We start from the raw sequence: 20,213 nt of genomic DNA, 5'->3' as shown, positions 1-20,213 counted from the left end.
CACAACATATATATTATGCTGTAATAATTAATTTAGACATGTCCTTACATGTTGTTAGTTGGTTCACTATCTGGCCATTGACATGAGACATTTTTCTAACGTAACATTATTTTTTCATTATTCCAGGATGTCAACTGAAAATAACCATAGTTCAACTTGAGGTGCTTTTTAAAAAAATGTTTAAGTGAAGAAGAATAGTATACACCGTTTACTCTGTCCCATCTATGGAGGACCCTACTGTAATGGAGGAGAGTGTAGAGGACTCGGCCATTACTACCTCTGTCACCACATCAATCCCATTTGACAGCGTCACCATGGAGCCAGGCCTGGCCAACGAGGATGGGGTGGAGGACCAAGCTGTAGCCATGACAGACAAGGATGCAAGCTTAACCAGCATAGCCATGACTTCATCCACTGACACCATAACAAACACTGAAGTCAACCTAGCTATGGCATCATCCATACACAGTGACGTGAACTTAGCAATAACATTATCCACTGATGCCATTACAAACAAAGAAGCGAGTGGAACCATAGCCGTACCCATAGATAGTGGGATAAACTCTGATGCTAAGCCAGCTAACCCACCCATAGCATCAGCATCTTTATCAGCAGCTGCCACCGTAACAAACACTGGTGCCAACCCAGCCCTCCCCTCACCATTTTCATCATCTGCTGCCAGTGGCCCAGCCCCCGGAGGCCTGCAGCCCGAGGAGGGAGGCCTCTCAGCGATAAGCTCATGTGGTAGTGTGGGGGTCACTCTGGAGAACAGCAATGTCTGGAGGGAGTTCCACTGCTGTGGAACCGAGATGATCCTCACCAAACAGGGCCGGCGCATGTTTCCCTACTGCCGCTACCGCCTGATGGGTTTGGAACCAACACGTCGTTACTGCCTGGTCCTGTCAATCACCCCCGTCGACACGTACCGCCATCGCTGGAACCTGAAGGAGTGGGAACCCAGTGGTCCTGGAGAACCACACACCCAGGCCTCATGCCGACTCTTTCCCCACCAGGACTCATCAGCCCTGGGGAAGGTCTGGATGGCCAGCCTGGTCTCCTTCTATAAACTCAAACTGACTAACCACTGCCTGGACCAGGAGGGACATGTGTTGCTGCACTCCATGCACCGCTACAGGCCCAGTTTACACGTGATCCCCGTCGCAGATGGAGACGACCTTGGCTTTGACCCTAAGCTGCTTGACCTCCAGCTCCTCGGCCCGGAGGTCATGACCTTCACGTTCCCGCAGACCGAGTTCTATGCAGTGACGTCGTACCAGAACACCAGGATCACCCAGCTGAAGATAGATTATAACCCCTTTGCTAAGGGCTTCCGGGAGGACAGCGGCAGCCCGCGCCTCGCAAAGCCCAGGCCGGAGCACCCTCATGCGGGGAAGGGAGATATCCGCTCCCCTGGTCGTAGCTCTGTTAGGTCCAATGGTGGTGAGGGGACTGAGCATATTGTGACTGTAAACGATGTTGTGGCTGATATCAGGTGAGTGAAGCTTTCTGTTATCGTGTTGTACTATAATTCCAGTGTTTTCCTTACAATTCACTGAATGTTAGTGTTTTACTGTTGCTATTCCGTTTTCCATTCGTTCTTGATACACCGCTAATATATTTTTGTTCATCTGCACCCCCTATTGTCTTGTAGCATGAAGAAACGTTCTCTCCCTACAACTCACCCTGTGGGGGCTGAAGTCTCAGGGAAGTTGAGGAAAGTAGCTCCTGGTACAGCAGATTCAGACGCCAATCAGACTAATGTGTCTGCCAGTGAAGAGGGGATAGATCTGGACTACAGTGACAGTGACCATGTCTTCCACAGGCAGTACCTCCGAGCCCAGCTAGCCCTGCCTTCAGGAGCCTCCAGGCCAGAGAACAGCCCGGGGGCTGGGGGGGAGAGACTGGGTGCTGGGATGGACCCCTCCATACAGGCCAGCCTGACTGCTAACCCTCAGAATACTTCACAGTCTACTGTGTTACACACCAACAGCTGTTCAAAGCCTTTAAAACCTTCCACTGTAGAACCAATGGAGTCTGAGGTTCCGCCTTCACAGAAGGTTCCGCTTGTAGAACCAACCATGACCGCACCCATTTCGCTTACAGAAACTCAAGAGGACAAGGCTGCGAGCTTAACCCCTAAAACATCCAAACCTCAAAAGATTGCACCGAAGCCTTCTCCTACCCCCTCACCTCTGACCCCCACCGCGTCCCCCTTTGCCGTCCCTAAGCCATGGAAGAAGGGGCGTAAACCGGGGGGCAATCGGTGGGGCAGTGTCGGAAAAGTCTCTAAGGGTACTAAGGCGGCGACAGCGGCTGTCACTGCAACTAGCAGCCCAATACCTGTTGCTATGCAACCAGAACTGGATGACGTGGAGGGTCTACTTTTTGTGTCCTTCACTTCCAAGGTAAAACACGACACTTGTGTGCGGTCAGAGTTATGGGAAATAGGAATTTCAGACATCCGGAAATGTTAATTTAGAAACCCCAGAGTCGGAAATATAGGAGGGAAACTTTGTTTAACTTTGCTGAAGGTGCAGACAGTATTGACACGGTCATCTCTTCCTCTGTGTCACAGGAAGCTCTTGGTGTCCATGTGGAGGACATGCCATCCAATAACACATCACCAGTCACTCAGGAACAGCCAGAGAAAACTGGTAAGTGGGAGCGAAGAAGTTCTATTCTACTGGGGCCTGTCAATTACAGTGTACTTGGCAACAAGACCTGCTGGAGACACAAAATAGAACATCAACACCCACTACTGTTTTCCCTGATTGGCATTCACAATACAGCATGCATTTCTGAAAGTCTCCAATAATGATGACACACCGGTCTATTCTATTATTTTCTAACCTGTGTGTGTGTGCAGTACTGGAGAGTGTTGAGGAGAAGATTGCAGGTCTGCAGACTATCTTACTGCAAGACCTGAACACACTCAAATACAGACAGGTCATCCACCCTGTCCTACAGGAGGGTGAGTGGACAATACACACACACTCACGCATGCACTCTGTATTTCTCTCTCTTCCTCCCTCTCCATCTAAGATAGTTAGATATTTCACAGTAATGTTCACCATTGATAATGTGTGTGTTATTCCCCTTACCTATAGTTGGGCTGAAGTTGAGTTCCCTGGACCCAGGCCTGGCCATCGATCTACAGTATCTGGGGGTGCGTCTACCGCTGTCTCCGCCTGTGTTCACTGGGCTGGGCAGCGCTACCTCCACTGGTGAGTCACACTTAAGTGATGGGTAATTTACTAGCGATGTAGGCCGCATACAGGAGCAATAAGACCTGCAAAACAGCAGTGAGATTACTGGTTGTTTCTAAAAATGGTTGAAACTCATATCTTAAAGCTCTCCAGTGATCATTATATGGGACACCAACACAAAACGTATTATTTACTTTCACTGAGTTATTACTGGTTTTTGAGTAGAGCCATAGGTAGAGGCCGTAGGGATGATGTCGTGGCGGCCGTAGGGATGATGTCGTGGCCGCCGTAGGGATGTTGTCGTGGCGGCCGTAGGGATGTTGTCGTGGTTGCCAACAAGGGGACGTATTAATAGACATGTTATTATTTCCTGATTGAGAAATAGCCTAGTAGTAAATGAATTACACTTGAAAGATGATAGCGCTTTTTCAATTGCATGGCTCAGCTAGTTTAATACATCAGTCACTGACCACTTCATAGCCAGTTTACTGTCATCATCCACATTGAACCCCCTCGTCAGTCAGGCAGATAATAAGGCAAGGCAATTATGGGATTTACATCAACTTAAACACTCAGAATTAGCCCTAGTAATGTGACTCCCACCACTGTGGTAGAATGGGGGAGTGTTAATGGGTGAGGTTATTATTTGGTCTGATGATAACCCACAAGCCCCAATCCTGTCAGTATTTGCAGATCTGAAGGGACTGGATAAGTGCAATATGATGATGGCTCTACTTAGTCTCCAAACACCAGAGAGGTAGAGGCTAGGTGAAGGGTCTAGAGGTTGATTTGGAATTGGGACCGTATCTCTTCTCTAACGGTCTTGTCTCTTCGCTGTGCAGATGGAAGCAGGTCCTTTGTCTCCAGGACGGGGAAGACCAGTGACCTGACCAAGATCAAGGGCTGGAGGGACAAGTTCATCAGGACCAAAGAGACCTCTAAGAACCACAACCCCAACCGCTCGGCCTTCTGCAGCGAAATGCTCGACCAATACCTGGAGAGCGAGGCCCAGCGAATCAGCGACCGCGCTGCTGCCTTCTCCCACAAACCCCTGGGCTCCGTGGCCTATCAGCTGCCTGTGACCAGCACCAGCTACGTGCGGACCCTCGACAGCGTTCTGAAGACACGTGCCCCCCCCCCCCCCGCCTTCTGTAGACCCTGCCCCCTCTCTCGGAAACCCCTCCTCTACGCAGCTCTAAAGAAACCCCCTCCACCTATCAACAGGACCCCTCCTAAAGCAGCCAAACCCAAACCCACACCAGCACAGGGCAAACAGCACCATATAACACCAGCCCAGGGCAAAGCCAGATCTTCCTCTGTGCTACGGCCCATCCAGGTCACCAACAGTAACAAAACTACTGCTGCTAAAGCTACAGCTGGGGTTAAAGTCACCAGCCCTCCTACTGCGCAACGGTAAGGAAATGTCACTAAAGACATGCTATACCCATGCCAAATCATATCGTTTACACATCTATATTTGTTGTTGTCCCAAAGCAATATGAAATAGGTCTGAAATGCCAGTAATGTCAATTGTTTTCATAGTTTGGATGTTATGTAGATATTTGGGATTGAACCTGTCTAATGTAAGCCTACAACAAGTTTCCTTTTTTACCCTAAAATGGACAATAAAGCCTTTCATTAAACATTTTCCTCGTACCTCCAGGTCTCCTCCAGGTCAGGGGGCCGTGAGAAGGGACTCCAGCCCAGGGAGAGGCCTCTCCAGCGGGTTGACTGGCCTCTCTAAGAAACAGCTCAGACTGGTTGGTCTCTCTAAGATCCAGCTGAGAATGATGGAGATGGAAGATGCCATCTTCTACCAAGGACACGATAGAACACACATCACTACTGAGAGAGTGGAGAGAGCCCTGATGGCACTGCTCACTGCGCAGGTAGGACTTAGTTTATAGACACACACACATAACAAGCATTTTCTGATGGTCTCTCTCCTCATTGTCATTGCCCTCCAGGGTCTCCCTAAGAGCCGTGCCCCCCAGGTCAGTCCAGTGGACAGTCCAGAGTGTGGTTCTGAGTTCTGCAGGCTGGGGTGTGTGTGTTCCAGCTTGGCCCGGGTGTCCAGGGGTCCGCTCCACTGTTACAGACCTGACTGTATGCTGGGCTGCTCCTGCTTTAAACGCAGGATCACCAAACAGACCACAGCAGCAGAGAACGGCCAGCACCAGACACTGCCTGTTTACAGTAAGTTCATACCCAGGGTGCAATTGGGGACTTGTGAGAGTTGTATTATATTCTCTATTGACCAAATGAATAACACATTGCACCAACTTGAACAAGCTAATGAAAGTGTCTTCTCCTCTCCTCTCCCTGCCCAGCTGTGTCTAACATGGAGCATGAGGTCCAGCCCAATCGAGGCGTCTGTGTCTCTACCCTGTGGGACTGCACATCAGGGGTGGACCCCGAACCCCTCTTCAGCCCCAAACCTGCCCCCAACATACCCATCAAGCCTTTAACCAGAATCTACAACCCTGGTCCCAAGCGCTACGTACCTCGTCTCACCCCCGAGGTAAATTCCTCTGTCATAGTATACTGTGGGCCCTGGTAGTGCACTATGCAGGGAATGGGGGAACATTTGAGACACATCATATAGTGTCAAACTACCACCCTAAATTACTCAACTGTAGTGATATGATGGAAACCTTGATTTGACAAAAGTTGTATATGAAAAAGTTATGAAGGAATGTGTGTGTGTGTGTGTGTGTGTGTGTGCAATCTGCAGCTGCGAGAGGAGGACAAGGACCCAGTCTACAAGTACTTTGAGAGTATGATGACGTGCGCCAGAGTCAGAGAGTTTAACAGTCAACCGCCGCCCCAGGTGCTGCCGCCACAGGTCCACCTCTTTAAGGACAATAATAGTTCCATCATCCCCAGCAGCAGAAAGGTGAGGCACAGGACACACACACACTAAATATTTATTGTCAGAGTAGATGCATTAAGGAGTGCGATCGACTGGTCAATCTTCAAGGCATTCCTAGTCAGTCATCGAACATTTCTGTAGAAAAGCCCATGATAAAGTCTTGTGCTCCTATAATTTGTTTTCCTGTCTTGCGCTGTTGGCCGTAGGTGGACTTGATTCAGAAGCCCTGCACGCTGGGTAGGCAAAGTGTTCCCATTGTGAACCATTTTAATTTGTCTGAAGGCACAAACTCAGCCTACCCGGCGGTCCAGGAGCGCTGTGACTAAATCAAGTGTGCCTACTGTGCTGGCCAATCAGATAGCTCAAATCATTACGCCTACAGCTTCCATGACCCCACACCGAAGTTTGATACTAGCCTACGTGAGATTTCAGAACTTTTTAAAACCATGACCAGAGAGAGACTGTCAAAGAATACAGCAAACAGCCGCTGTTTTTATGAGTGACTTCATGTTTTTATTCAGCACTGTCAACACTGTTTTTATTGAACACTATTGCGAAACATAAAACACGCTTCTCCCTACTTCTACTCGCTCTGCAGCCAAGTGTATCGATAGGCCTGCGTTTTTATTGTTAGCAGCTCGTCTATTTAAATATCGAGGAATGTTTCACTTTCTCTGGTCATAAGAACAACATGAATTTGTGCATGAGGCAGATGCAGTGAGACTCGATCATCAGGTGGAAGACGGTGTCCCCTCTCTGGTCAGTCTCACTGGAGGAAAGAGGAGAGCAGGGACCGTGAGAGGCAGACCCTCTGCTGCTCTCTCTCTACCTCCACCGAGACTGACCATCAGGTACCATCAGTCCAGTAAAATAAAAAAGCTTGTTTAAATTTATGCTCCGCTGTGCCTCACCAACTGATCTATTTTGTTATCAAAGCTTGAGTTTTGAAATATAATATGGTTTGAGAAGAACAATATTGGCAGGCCAGGCATATAGCCAATATGCTGTGATAATGTATTAGGCCTACTGCACAAACCTCATTCCTACCTAAGTGTTTTATTAGGTTAATGTTGCATAGGCTTACATTTTTTAAAGTCATGTATTAAATCAATTCTGAGCGGTAGATCTCGGCTTGCTTTTTGACTGCGAAAATGATCTTGACTCAGAAAAGGTTGGCGATCACTGATTTAGGAAGTTAATCTAGTCACTAGGGGCAGACAAACATTTTGCTATGGAAGAGGAGTAACCAAGCTAGTCTGAGTCCCTCTCAGTTAATGTCATTTATAAATGTTCTTGTCTTTGCAGAAAATTATCGCTGCCATCCTCTCACCTCCAAATAAACCAGGTAAGATGAACACAGAATCACTGCTCACCACAGTTCTTAAGAGGCCGTTCAAGATGTTGTGTTTTAATCTGTTTACCCCGAAACCCTTAACCTGTGACATCTGACCTTTCCCCCTGTAGTAGTACGAGTGAAAAGTCCCTCCACCCAGGCCAAGAAGCCTAAAGTTCCTGAGCCCACTAGGCAGCTGGAGATCCAGTCAGAGTGTAACTGGGACCAGCACCGGAAACTGGTCCTGGGGGTTCTGTGTCGACGTATGACCCAGAACCGTCTGTCCGAACCCTTCAACATTGGCCCCTACCACGTCCGCCTCCTCTCAAACACACACAAACGCAAGGCTGAGAGCACCATCATCATATTCAAGGTAGGGGGGATAATAACCATTTAGAATGAAGCAATAACCTGCCCAGGGACTGCGGTTGAAAATTAGCCGGCTGGCTAAAACCGGCACTTTTACTGAAACGTTGATTAATGTGCACTGTCCCTGTAAAAATAAACTCAACTCAACAACAACAATAAACATGCCGTTTCCGTTCCTGTCTTAAAGAAGCAATTATTTGGACCAACTCATGCTGTCATACATAATGTTCAGAAATGCTCCATGTTTCAGATTTAAAATGCATAACTTGATCAGTGACAAATGAATGCTCATTAGTGTGATTTATTATCATCCACTTCCTTACTTCAAGGTCTGCATCAGTAAGGCTGAAGACGGTGATACTGATGATAGTGATGAATCTGATAGTGAAGTCACAGACAACAGTAGTGACGACAGTGATGAAGACGAGGAGGAAGAGGGCATCCCTAAGCCTGAGGAGCCGGAGATGCAGGTTGGAGTGACTCCCTTCCTGACAGGAGTAGTGCCAGCAGGCAGACTGAAAGCCAGGAAGAAACAACCAACCTGCCCTGCTGTAGGACTAATCCAGGTGGGTTTATTAGGTTCACTTGACCTCCATTTTGGACATTTTTAAAATCAATTTTTGAAAAGAGACCTAGCCATAAAGTGTAGTTTGTAGTGGTTTGTTTTTATTGAGGAGCTCTGAGTTATTTCTAATTTAACAATTGTACCTAGACTTTGTGAAAAGCTCTATCCTCCACAGGGAAGCTGTTCTTTATGTTCATCTGTTCTGCCTATATTATCTCCATTCTTTCTCTTCTTTCTTTTTCTTCCTCCCCAGGTGAACGGTAAATCCTACTCCCAGGCCAGACTGCTGCTGGGGCAGATGGGAGCTCTGCACCCGGCCAATCGGCTAGCTGCGTTCGTCACAGGCAGGTTGCGCTCTGTAGCCAAGGCCCCTCAAAAGTCTCTAAACTGCTTCCCCAGGGCGAAGAAAACACCTGTGGGTGCTGGGCACTTGAAGACCGCAGCCACTGCTGTTGCTCCTCAAGGCAGTAGTAGCATTATAGCTATGGCTAAGAAAGTAGCTCTGGCCCAGAAAGTATTCCAGACACCAGCAGGTAAGATCCTTTCACTGCTCCTCAATAGAGGCTTGAAGTAGAAGTTATCAACTTAACCTTTACACTTGCACATTTTGTTGTACTGTATTAATTATGATGTAATTAGACAGTAGAGTAACCGAAGCCTGATGGTTCAAGGATGGCGATAGTTCTGTATTCTCTCAGAAAAGGCCTCTCTTTCTTACTGTCCCTGCGGTCTGTTTCCAGGGAAGAACAGGCTTCCTCCGTACAGACCACCATGGTCCCTAGGTGTCACCAAATCTAAAGGCAAAACCTCCACCAGTCAAACCACCACAAACCCTAAAGACCCAGTCAGCTCTCCCCTGCTCCTGGTACCCATGGCCCCTCCTCCTGCCCCAGGCACCTCCCAAGGCTCGCCCCCTGGTGTATCGCCCCCTGGTGTATCGCCCCCTGCTGGAAAGATGCTACTACAGACAGTCTCCTCCTCCCAGGGCTGTAAAATGTATCGTCAGCCCAACGGACAGTTGATCAAGCTGGTACCTCTGAATCGTATGCGTCACATAAAGGCCAAGAATCAAGACAAGCCAACTCGTGAGTTCATGTACTGATGAATGTACACACACACACGCACAACCACATCCTCAACACCCTCTAATGTCTTGTGTTGTCCCAACAGGTTTTGCTACCAAGCCGTCCACTCCCAAGACATTCCCACCTCCCAGCCCTCTCACCTCCATCCACCCCCCTCCCCACGCTCCCCTCATCAAATTCATCATGGGCCAGTTGGGTGCCATCACCCCAACCCAGACCTCCTCCTCTTCCTCCCCCTTGTCTCTCACTGTCTCCTCCTCCCTGAAGACCCCCAGCTTCCTGGGCCAGACTGGGACCTACTCCTTCAGGATCTGTCCTCCGACTGCAGGGGACCAGGGCTCTAGGGGTCCAGGCCAGGGCACCGTGGGAGGCCCAGCTGGAGTGTCCCTGCCTGGGGGCTTCACCCTCATCCAGCTCCCTAAGCCTGGAGGTACTGGAGGAGGTGCTCCCCGGCTACCTGAACTAATCAGAACCACAGCCGTGGGTTCTGCTGGACCTGGCGAGGTAAAGGCACAGAAGAACCCAAGAGGAACCTCTTCTTCCTCTCCCTTGCCTCTGGCATTGACACCAGTTAAAACCGAAGACCACTCCTACACCCCAGGGTTCAATACCAATACATCTGACTCCAGATCAGCTCTAGCCCAGAAAAAGCAGAGTTTGACTCAGTCAAAGGACCTTAAATCTGACTGTAGATCAGCCAAAGCCAACACCTCTTGTCCCGTGGAGCCCAATGAGCTGACCTGTGATGAGCAGATGCTGTCGGACGAGAGTGATGCAGAGAGAGGGGAGGTGGGGGAGGGCTCGGGACTATGGAGCCCAGAATCATGGAAGAAAGACACTGAGTTCAGTCGGTTTACCACTCTAAGAATGCATGAGAACGGACATCCTGATTTTAAGGTTGAGGACTCTGATTCGGACAACTCCACGGACGATTCCTCGGATGACTCGGATTCCGACAGTGATGAATATGCCAACGTAAGCGAGCTTAATTTTTGCTGGTTTGATTTTTGTAATTTTTGTATTCTGTGTGTAAACATTCACTGCAGTTGCACTTGTTTGAGTTGTGGTGTAGTGTTTTGTAAAGCCAGATTGTTGTTGTCTCACCCCAGGAGGACGAGGAGGAACCAGTGGACATCGAGACGGTGGAGGAGAGGAGACAGGGAATCACCATCGCTCAGATGAGGGCCGCTGTCAAACACACACAGTAAGACTGGAGTGTGTTTGTGTAGGCTATTTAGCTGTATGATTTTGCGTGAGACTGTCTCAAGGAAGCTGGGGTTAATAAAATGTATATTTTTTCCTAACAGAAAAACCAGTCAGGATGGGGAAACGGCACCAAAACCAAAAGAAAAGGTAAGACTTCTCCCATCTGTCCATTACAACTGCAGAGTAACATCTTGTTTTGCAGTATTCTTAGGCCCTCTTACGGAGCTGTCTAGTTAAGTTCTTAGCTCTCATGTATTGCAAAAAACATAGTTTAAAAGGGAATGAAAGCACTAGGCTTTAAGAACACCAGCTAACTGGAATTGTAAATTGGCATTGTTGCATCACTTGCAGGATTTTCCAAAAATGGCTGAATCCCAAAACTCTCTGAAAGACCATGAACACTGCGTGCGTTAATGAGCTAAATTGACTGGTTTCCAACCATAAATTAAAACATCACAGCGACGGCGGCTGAATGTCTGGGGCGAAAGTTGGTTGGAATTGTCAACAAAGCAGCATGACAGAAAATATGATGCCAAGTTTTCGAACTACTGATAGTTTCTTTAAGATATGTAATGCGATCTGTGCATTTTTCAAATCAAATCATATTTTATTGGTCACATACACATGGTTAGCAGATGATAATGCGAGTGTAGCGAAATGCTTGTGCTTCTAGTTCTGACCATGCAGTAATATCTAACAAGTAATATAACCTAACAATTTCACAAAAACTACCTAATACACACAAGTGTAAAAGGAATGAATAAGAATATGTACATATAAATATATGGATGAGTGATATCCGAACGGCATAGGCAAGATGCAGTAGATGGTATAGAGTACAGTATATACATTTGAGATGAGTAATGTAGGGTATGTAAACATTATATAAAGTGGCATTGTTTAACGTGACTAGTGATACATTTATTACATTAAAAAAAATGTATTACGTTGCTAGAGATTTGAGTCAGTATGTTGGCAGCAGCCACTCAATGTTAGTGGTGGCTGTTTAGCAGTCTGATGGCCTTGAGATAGAAGCTGTTTTTCAGTCTCTTGGTCCCCGCTTTGATGCACCTGTACTGACCTCGCCTTCTGGATGATAGCGGGGTGAACAGGCAGTGGCTCGGGTGGTTGTTGTTCTTGATGATCTTTTTGGCCTTCCTGTGACATCGGGTGGTGTAGGTGTCCTGGAGGGCAGGTAGTTTGCCCCCAGTGATGCGTTGTGCAGACCTCACTACCCTCTGGAGAGCCTTACGGTTGTGGGCGGAGCAGTTGCCGTTTAACAGCATAAATACACCTGTTTCACTTTTGCATGTCGAAAACCCAATGACCAGTGCTGCACATGCTGCCACTGTTTTGAACAGATTCGATTATACTATTTAGAACGAGCAGCCAGCTCACGAAAGAATGTCAATGTCAAAGATTTTACTGAGTTACAGTTCATATAAGGAAATCAGTCAATTGAAATATATTCATTAGGCCCTAATCTATGGATTTCACATGAATGGGAATATAGATATGCATCTGTTGGTCACAGAAAACTATTTTTATTAAAGTAGGGGTGTGGATCAGAAAACCAGTCAGTATCTGGTGTGACCACCATTTGCCTCATGCCTCAGCGCAACACATCTCCTTCACATAGAGTTGATCAGGCTGTTGATTGTGGCCTGTGGAATGCTGTCCCACTCCTCTTCAATAACCTGTCGGCCCAGAGCATCCCAAACATGCTCAATGGGTGACATGTCTGAGTATGCAGGCCTTCTATGCAGGCCATAGAAGGACTGGGACATTCTCAGCTTCCAGTAATTGTGTACAGATGTAGACATGGGACCATGCTGAAACATGAGGTGATGGTGGTGGATGAATGGCATGACAATGGGCTTCAGGATCTCATCACGGTATCTCTGTGCATTCAAATTGCCATCGATAAAATGCAAATGTGTTCGTTGTCTGTAGCTTATCCCTGCCCATACCATAATCCCACCGCCACCATGGGGCACTCTGTTCACAACGTTGACACCAGCAAACTGCTCACCCAGACAACGCCATACACTCCTGTCAGCCTGGTATTGTTGAAAAGGGGATTAATTTGTGAAGAACACACTTCTCCAGCGTGCCAGTGGCCATCGAAGGTAAGTATTTGCCCACTGAAGTCAGTTACAAAGCCAAACTACAGGTCAAGACCCTGGTGAGCATCCCTGAGACGGTTTCTGACAGTTTGTGCAGAAATTCTTTGGTTGTGCAAACCCAGTTTCATCAGCTTTCCGGGTGGCTGGTCTCACATGTGACGAAGCCGAATGTGGAGGTCCTGGGCTGGCGTGGTTACAAATTGTCAATATGGTAATTTTATTTTGTACACTTACATCAAAAAGACAAGACAAGATAGGAGCTAAATCAACTAGCTAGCTACCTTGCTTCGTTTTAGCTGACTGTCTACTTGGCTTGTTGGCAAGTCACATACTCATCAATTGGAAAAAATACTCTAAAATGTACAAATTATCGTACACAGTTTCTTACCTTAATATTGTTGTCCTGATCTCAATGACAAAGCTGTCAAAAGTTGTGAGAAACCTTTCAGGTCCAGTGGGGTGAGTCGCCTCCTGGTGGCAACATTCACTTTCAGTCCCATGCTAAAACTCACAATTTGCTCAAGTCTGCCAATGACGCATTGGTGTCAATCGCTACTATGGCAATTCAAGATGGCGCTACCCATAACTCAAATAAACATTGTTCAATATCAAAATCCTAAAAATAGAGGTGTATATGTCAAATGCACATGTTTAATATTAGTGGATGGAATAAATCTCTTTGCTTAGTTTTACTTCCTAAAGTGTTTCCATTCCCCTTTAAGAGGTCTAAGAATACCTTGGAATACCCAATAGAATGCTCAATAACTCTCAACCCTTAACCTTTGACTCCTGTTCCCTGCAGCATCAGAGGGATATGAGAGAGGAGGAGGGGTCTGGGTCTGGTGAGGGAGGGGGCCGTAAGAACCGCACCCTGACCGAGAGGCTGCGTCGCGGCGAGCACCAGAAGCTCTTCACCAGACTCAAACAGGTGCTGTTCATGGAAGAATTGGACCCCAAGGTCTCCAAGCTGCACCTCCTCTCACAGGTATGGGACAGTATGTTATGTGGCTGTGTAACCGGCTATTTGTTTTGGTTAATTTTGTCCTGTGCTGTACTGTGGTAGACACAAGAACTATACATTATTTTCATATCCTTTTAATGAATAACCTCAACTTTTTCATGGTCGCATTTTTTGGTATAGATGGTTAATAATAAAAAGGATTTTAACATGTATTATTTCATCAGGCTCTGAAGGAGATTCGTACCCTGTCGGTGGACTCTGAGTCTCTGGAGGAGAAAAAGAGGATGCTGACTGAGATCCAGACTGTCTATGTCAAGGAGATCGCATACATGTCTGGTGCGTTTGACTGGAGCTACTTATCACTTACTTATTTAATCACTTTCTTACTTAAACATTACTTAACACTGACTTACTTGAGATGCTTTTATTATGTGATTGCAAGAAGCATATTAATGTGAACTCTGTGTTTTTTTCATTTGTATTGTAGGAAAGCCAGAGGAGCTGATCAAGGCCAAGCTGAAGGAGATCTGGGAGAAGAAACGGACTCTAGCTGCCCAGAGGAGAGCAGCTGTCCCCCCTACCTCTAGCCCCACCTCCTCTACTTCCACCCCTAGTCCCAACACCATGACAGGTAATAATAACCTGCTTCTTATGTCTGACAACAGGAGGTATAGCACTAAGCTGGATCAATGAAGTAGCCAGCTAACTTAAATAAACATTCAGATACAGCTTTGGATTTGTGACCCCTTTTAATAATGATCATTTTACTGTAGTGGGCTAAATCAGTGTCACACAGAGTGTTTCTTGGTAGTCTTAAACAAATCTAATTTAAAACTAAAGTATACACATCACACACATGGTTATGGTCTTAAAACAAAGAAGACACATTTACCATGTCATAGTTTAAATGTATTACATTTTTGAGGTTTCATCCCAATATTACACTTTCTATACATCACAGAATACAAAATATAACAAAATCGTTTGACATAGAAAATCCAGATTTTCTGCACGTTTTTTGAAATGTTGATTAATAATGTTCCACCCATGAGGCCACTAGAGGGCAATTTGGTCATTTGACTGCAAGAAAGGCTATGAGGTATGGCCATGCCTGCCCCCCTAGATAGCTAGTGTCTGCAGGCTTTTGTACCATCCCTACACCTATGCACCTGATTCACCTTTTTCTGTGTCCCAGTGTCCCAAGGGAGTATGGACACTAAGCAGGATCAATGAGTTAGCTAGCTAACTTTGATAAACCATTTAGATACAGCTCTTATTTATAAATATATTTATCTGTATATCCCAGTGTCCCAGGTGTCTCAAGCTAGCTCTCTGGGTCAGGCAGGAGCAGCTAGTGGCTCTGTGAAACCAGTGGCTGCTGTTTTACGCACCAAGAGCGGCAAGATCATACTTCCTGCTTCCATGCTTCGTGCTTCCAAACCAGGTGAGCGCATACAGGAACAGGACACCCATATTTGGTCTCACACTCTTGTTTAATTGGTTATGCAAGTTCTATATCTAGATATGAAATATCAACGATGCTGATTTGGAAGAGCGTAATAACTGTTTTGAGGTCCACTATATGGGTAAAATGTGCCAAGGGTTATGATCGTTAGACTGGCATTCTGACTAGAATATGTTGTTGTGAGTCTCATTCTAACGGTTGAGTATTTCCTTTATCCACAGCAGGAAGATCAGTCTACACACTGAAAGTTATGAAGAGACCAACAGTCACCTCCCTCTTAACCCCCACCTCCTCAGCAGCCAAGGAGGTTGTGGAGAAGGAGAGAGCTGCCTCTGGCCCAGAAAAGGACCAGGGGAGAGTGTCTGGGGAGGCTGAGCAGCCCTCCGACAGCCCACCAGCAGAGAGGCCAGAACTAGGTAAGGAGGAACCACAGGCCCCTGTCTGTAATGGATCCATGGAAGAAGAAACTTCCACAGAGAAGGATAACAGCTCAACTCCCAAAAAGAAGAAGTCACTAATCAATAAAAACTCAATCAAGAGGCTTTCTGGTATGAAGTGTCCGCTTGTGGAGATCGCTCCCCTAAACAGTGCCATCTGGAGGCCGTTGGAGGAACTGCAGATGGGGGGTGAGAGTGATGCTGGAGGCTGGGGCCTGTCTCTGACCAAGGGAGAGGCAGCCATACTGGTGAAGGCGCTCTCTGAACACCAGGGCATAATAGTGGGGCGGAAGGGCAAGGATAGACCGGTCCAACACAATGGAAAGAAGAGCTCTGTGACACTAAAGGGCAAGGATAGCTCAGAACTACAAAAAGAACAGGATAGCACGGTGTCTCAGAAAGAAGCTGATCGCTTGGTCCCACAAAAAGGAGAGGATAGCTCAGTCACACCAAAGGAAAATGATAGCTCGATCATTCTGAAGGCAGAGGTTGGCTTGGTGACATCAAAGGAAAAGGATGGTTTGTTGACACAAAAGGGAGAGGAAGGCTCGACAGACAGCTCAGAGGCTCAACTACTAAAGAGAAAACGTGGAAGGCCTCGCTTGGACATAAAAACACCACAAACTGACATCAGAACACCACCAACTGGAGATATCACTACTAACCCTGCTCCGCGGGGTCGGCCCCGTAAAGTATCACGGATTGTGGTGAATATCCCTGTGGTAATGACCGGTGGCAATGACCAGACCAACGTGACACAAACCACAGGTAGTGCTAGTAACCCTACCTTAGTCACAAGAATACCCCCAGGTCGAGACACTAACACTGGGGGTGGTGAAATCCAACTAACACCAAGGGAACGTAGCATAAGCCCTACGAGGCGGGGTAGAAAACCTAAAGTATCACAGGTTGGGGTTACTACTAGCCCTGTGGCGACGACTGGGCCTGGGGGTAGCCCAGCCAGAGTGACTCAGGCTGGGGGTAGGCCTGTGAAGAGTGCTGCCGGTAGCCCTGCAACTTGGAGTAGGCCACCCAAGGTGCGGAGAGCTGGAGATGGTTCTAGTCCGGCCAAGGTGACTAGGGATGCGGTTACTAGCCCTGTAACTCGGGCTGGGTTAAACCCGGCGAGATGGACTCGTGCTGGGGGGGGTATCCCTGTGGTGAAGACTGAGGGCAGCCCAACCAAACCTCCACGAGGAGGGGCTGAGGTTACTAGCCCTGTAGCGACGACTAAAGGAAGCCCAGGTAAAACGCCACAGGCTGTGGCTCGGCCTGGAACACGACATGTGACCCGCGCTGTATCGGTGAAGGGCCTTGTCAGTGGGAAGAGGACAACAAGGTCTGATAAGGCCTAGTGAAACTGAGACTAAGGCTGCATTTCCACACTGTTTCCATTGGTGCATCTCGATACTGTAGTAGTCTAAAATGGCGTCCACAACTTGTTTTCGCTCCTTCCACTCCGATGACGCTGCATTTCAGCCTAGCTCTAACCAGAGGAGCAAGAGAATCATTCTCCTAACAGATGTGCCATTAACTGTCATTTAAAGCTAGAATCCTTAGTTGCTGCATCCATTGATTCTTGAAGAATATAACTTATAATTAAATGCCTCATGAGCTTAGTTCAACTGTCGTACCTCATCAGAACCCAAAATATAAGCTTGTTTTACTCCAATGTTTGTAAACAAAGTAAATGTAAACAAACCCTGCATAGCCTCAACACGGTTAACATTTTTTATGTCTTGGATGGTTAGTCATTGCATCCATAGCTTTTTCTATGAATTTGAGTGGTTACATTTCACCAGGCCCGTCCCTCAGCTGCTTTTTTTATTTTTACAAAAACAGGCGGGGAATCGCTTTGTTATTGTTTCAATTAAGGATTCAAGCTTTAATTGGTGGAAAGAGGTCCTGAAATCCCATTGAGACCACCGCATGTGCCTGTTCACAAATCCAAAGGACCCTGGACAGTTATGCCTGTGTGAGTTAACCCTCTCTTAGCTTTAGCACTCATCTGCCTTCTCTGGAACACAACAAAGTAGACAATAACTTACACCTAAAGGACAGTCCGTTTTCCCAACATCCTAAATCTTTGAGCAAAACATTAAATTAATGTACTGTATGAATGTGTACTGCAGGTTTGACTGCTGTTTGAGCCGTTGTACAGGTACATAGGACGTTAGCCCCATATTGGGGTGAATGTGACACGTCATGCATTTTTGATGAAGTCTATTATGTTCTGGAAAGTTGATTTCTTGTTATTTAATCATCAAACCACTCATTTTTGAAGATTACGGTATAGAGAAGGTCTGTTTTTTTTCTCTTCAGTATCACAGTTTGTTCATGACTTCACTCCCTGTGTCTTTATTAATGTAGGGGTGTGTTGTCTTCGATTTAACCTACAAAATAATGAACATGCATGAACATGACAACAAAACAGATCAATTACTTTCTGGCCCAATTAGACATTATCAATAGGCCCTGAAAATCATTAATTTGAGATGTACAACATTCATGTTTGTTCATGTCAAAAACACTGTAAATGTTCTTTCTATGCCACTGTAAAGACTTTTTGTATTTTAGCTGTGGTTGGTGCGTCCAGTCTTTCAAATGCGCTCTTGGTTCCCAGGCCTATGAATTTAAAAAAATCTGAATTAGCACTTTAAATCTTCTGTAACTTCTACACTGTCACAACCATGTTGAATATTTTGGTTTGCCTTATGGATTGCTTCCCCATCTGTTTTTCAATGATTCCTATGTCTGATTTTTGAGGAACTTATGCATAACATGTAAAAAAAAAAAACTAAAAAAAAAACTTGTAGTCAAGACATTTGTATTTCAACCTCGTGTGTGACTCATCATGACTCAATCTAAGCTATACTGTAATCTATGAAAATAACCTTTGTAAATATGTGTTTTATTTTTTATAAATCTGTCTTGTTGTATAATGTTCCTCTTTCCTTTTTTTGTAAAGAAATTACCATTTTACTTCAGTCACTCAGATGTGCTGGCAAGATACTGTGGCCTTGAAAATAAATAAACCTGTACATGCGTTTCTTTGCTGTGGCAGTTGTCTTAACCTTCATGAAACCCAACCAATTCACAATGTGATGGTGTAGGATATTATAGAAGAATCATAATTTGACTAATTATTGCAGTTTTGTTATTGGTTCTAATGGCACAATGCTTAAACTGATGTTTTAAACGTCTGTTACACTGGCGAATACGGGTAATGATTGCATTATAGCACAGATTATCCATTCTATTGACCAGATACTCAAGTGGCTCTAACAATGAAAAGTAATGTCTTAAATGGAAATCAGTCGGGAGGAGGCAAGATCAGGTGGGACCATTCTAGCCAATTTTTTATTTTTATTTAACCAGGTAAGCCAGTTGAAAAAAGTTCTAATTTACAACTGCGACCTGGCCAAGATAAAGAAAAGCAGTGCGACAAACAACAGTTACACATGGAATAAACAAATGTACAGTCAATAACACAATAGAAAAGTCTATATACAGTGTGTGCAAATGAAGTAAGATTAGGGAGGTAAGGCAATAAATAGGCCGTAGTGGCGAAATAATGACAATTTAGCAAATAAACACTGGAGTGATAGATGTGCAAGTATAGATACTGGGGTGCAAAGGAGCAAAAAAATAAAAATATGGGGATGAGGTAGTTGGATGGGCTATTTACAGATGGGCTATGTACAGGTGCAATGATCTGTAAGCTGCTCTGATAGCTGATGCTTCAAGTTAGTGAGGGAGATATGAGTCTCCAGCTTCAGTGATTTTTGCAATTCGTTCCAGTCATTGGCAGCAGAGAACTGGAAGGAAAGGCTGCCAAACGAGGAATTGGCTTTGGGGGTGACCAGTGAAATATGCGTGCTACGGGTGGGTGCTGCTATGGTGACCATTGATCTGCGATGAGGCGGAGCTTTACCTAGCAAAGACTTATAGATGACCTTGAGCCAGTGGGTTTGGCGACGAATATGAAGCGAGGGCCAGCCAGCGAGAACATACAGGTTGCAGTGGTGGGTAGTATATGGGGCTTTGGTGACGAAATGGATGGCACTGTGATAGACTGCATCCAATTTGCTGAGTAGAGTGTTGGAGGCTATTTTGTAAATGACATCGCCGAAGTCAAGGATCGGTAGGATAGTCAGTTTTACGAGGGTACGTTTGGCAGCATGAGTGAAGGATGCTTTGTTGCGAAATAGGAAGCCGATTCTAGATTTAATTTTGGATTGGAGATACTTAATATGAGTCTGGAAGGAGAGTTTGCAGTCTTACCAGACACCTAGGTATTTGTAGTTGTCCACATATTCTAAGTCAGAACCATCCAGAGTAGTGATGCTAGGCGGGCGGGCAGGTGCAGGCAGGTGCGGGGCAGCGATCGGTTGAATGTGTTTAGTTTTACTTGCATTTAAGAGCAGTTGGAGGCCACGGAAGGAGAGTTGTATAGCATTGAAGCTTGTCTGGAGGTTAGTTAACATAATGTCCAATGAGAGGTCAGATACGCGTGTGCACAACTTGGGTATAAAGTGTTTTTCTCAAAGTTGTCACGTGTCCTACTTATATCAGTACACTCGTAACA

At 46.0% G+C, this 20,213-nt stretch overlaps 1 protein-coding gene across 1 annotated transcript; it reads left to right on the top strand.

The window, feature by feature from the left end:
* The first annotated feature begins 242 nt into the window (after nt 1-242).
* LOC120019336 (MAX gene-associated protein-like) lies at nt 243-18,676 on the top strand. The gene is made up of 23 exons (XM_038962629.1): nt 243-1,492; nt 1,652-2,405; nt 2,576-2,654; nt 2,867-2,971; nt 3,108-3,224; nt 4,049-4,619; nt 4,870-5,095; nt 5,174-5,402; nt 5,537-5,727; nt 5,941-6,102; nt 7,384-7,423; nt 7,543-7,784; nt 8,110-8,346; nt 8,599-8,878; nt 9,086-9,430; nt 9,516-10,405; nt 10,540-10,634; nt 10,738-10,783; nt 13,565-13,747; nt 13,948-14,059; nt 14,211-14,354; nt 15,030-15,167; nt 15,410-18,676. Exons 1-23 carry the CDS (start codon nt 243-245, stop codon nt 16,978-16,980), a joined length of 8,007 nt encoding a protein of 2,668 aa, XP_038818557.1. The 3' UTR covers nt 16,981-18,676.
* The last annotated feature ends 1,537 nt before the right edge of the window (nt 18,677-20,213 follow it).

This window comes from Salvelinus namaycush, chromosome 24 (genome assembly GCF_016432855.1).
Source record: "Salvelinus namaycush isolate Seneca chromosome 24, SaNama_1.0, whole genome shotgun sequence".
Taxonomy (NCBI): Eukaryota; Metazoa; Chordata; class Actinopteri; order Salmoniformes; family Salmonidae; genus Salvelinus; species Salvelinus namaycush.
Note: the sequence above shows the minus strand (reverse complement) of the source record. Positions and strands in the feature narration are given on the sequence as shown.

Excerpts from the sequence above, each read along its gene's own strand:
- LOC120019336 (XM_038962629.1), top strand. The coding sequence starts at position 243 with ATGGAGGAGAGTGTAGAGGACTCGGCCATTACTACCTCTGTCACCACA. Across the intron at positions 3,225-4,048 it reads GGGCAGCGCTACCTCCACTG|ATGGAAGCAGGTCCTTTGTC; the intron begins GTGAGTCACACT and ends TTCGCTGTGCAG. Across the intron at positions 8,347-8,598 it reads CTGCTGTAGGACTAATCCAG|GTGAACGGTAAATCCTACTC; the intron begins GTGGGTTTATTA and ends CTTCCTCCCCAG.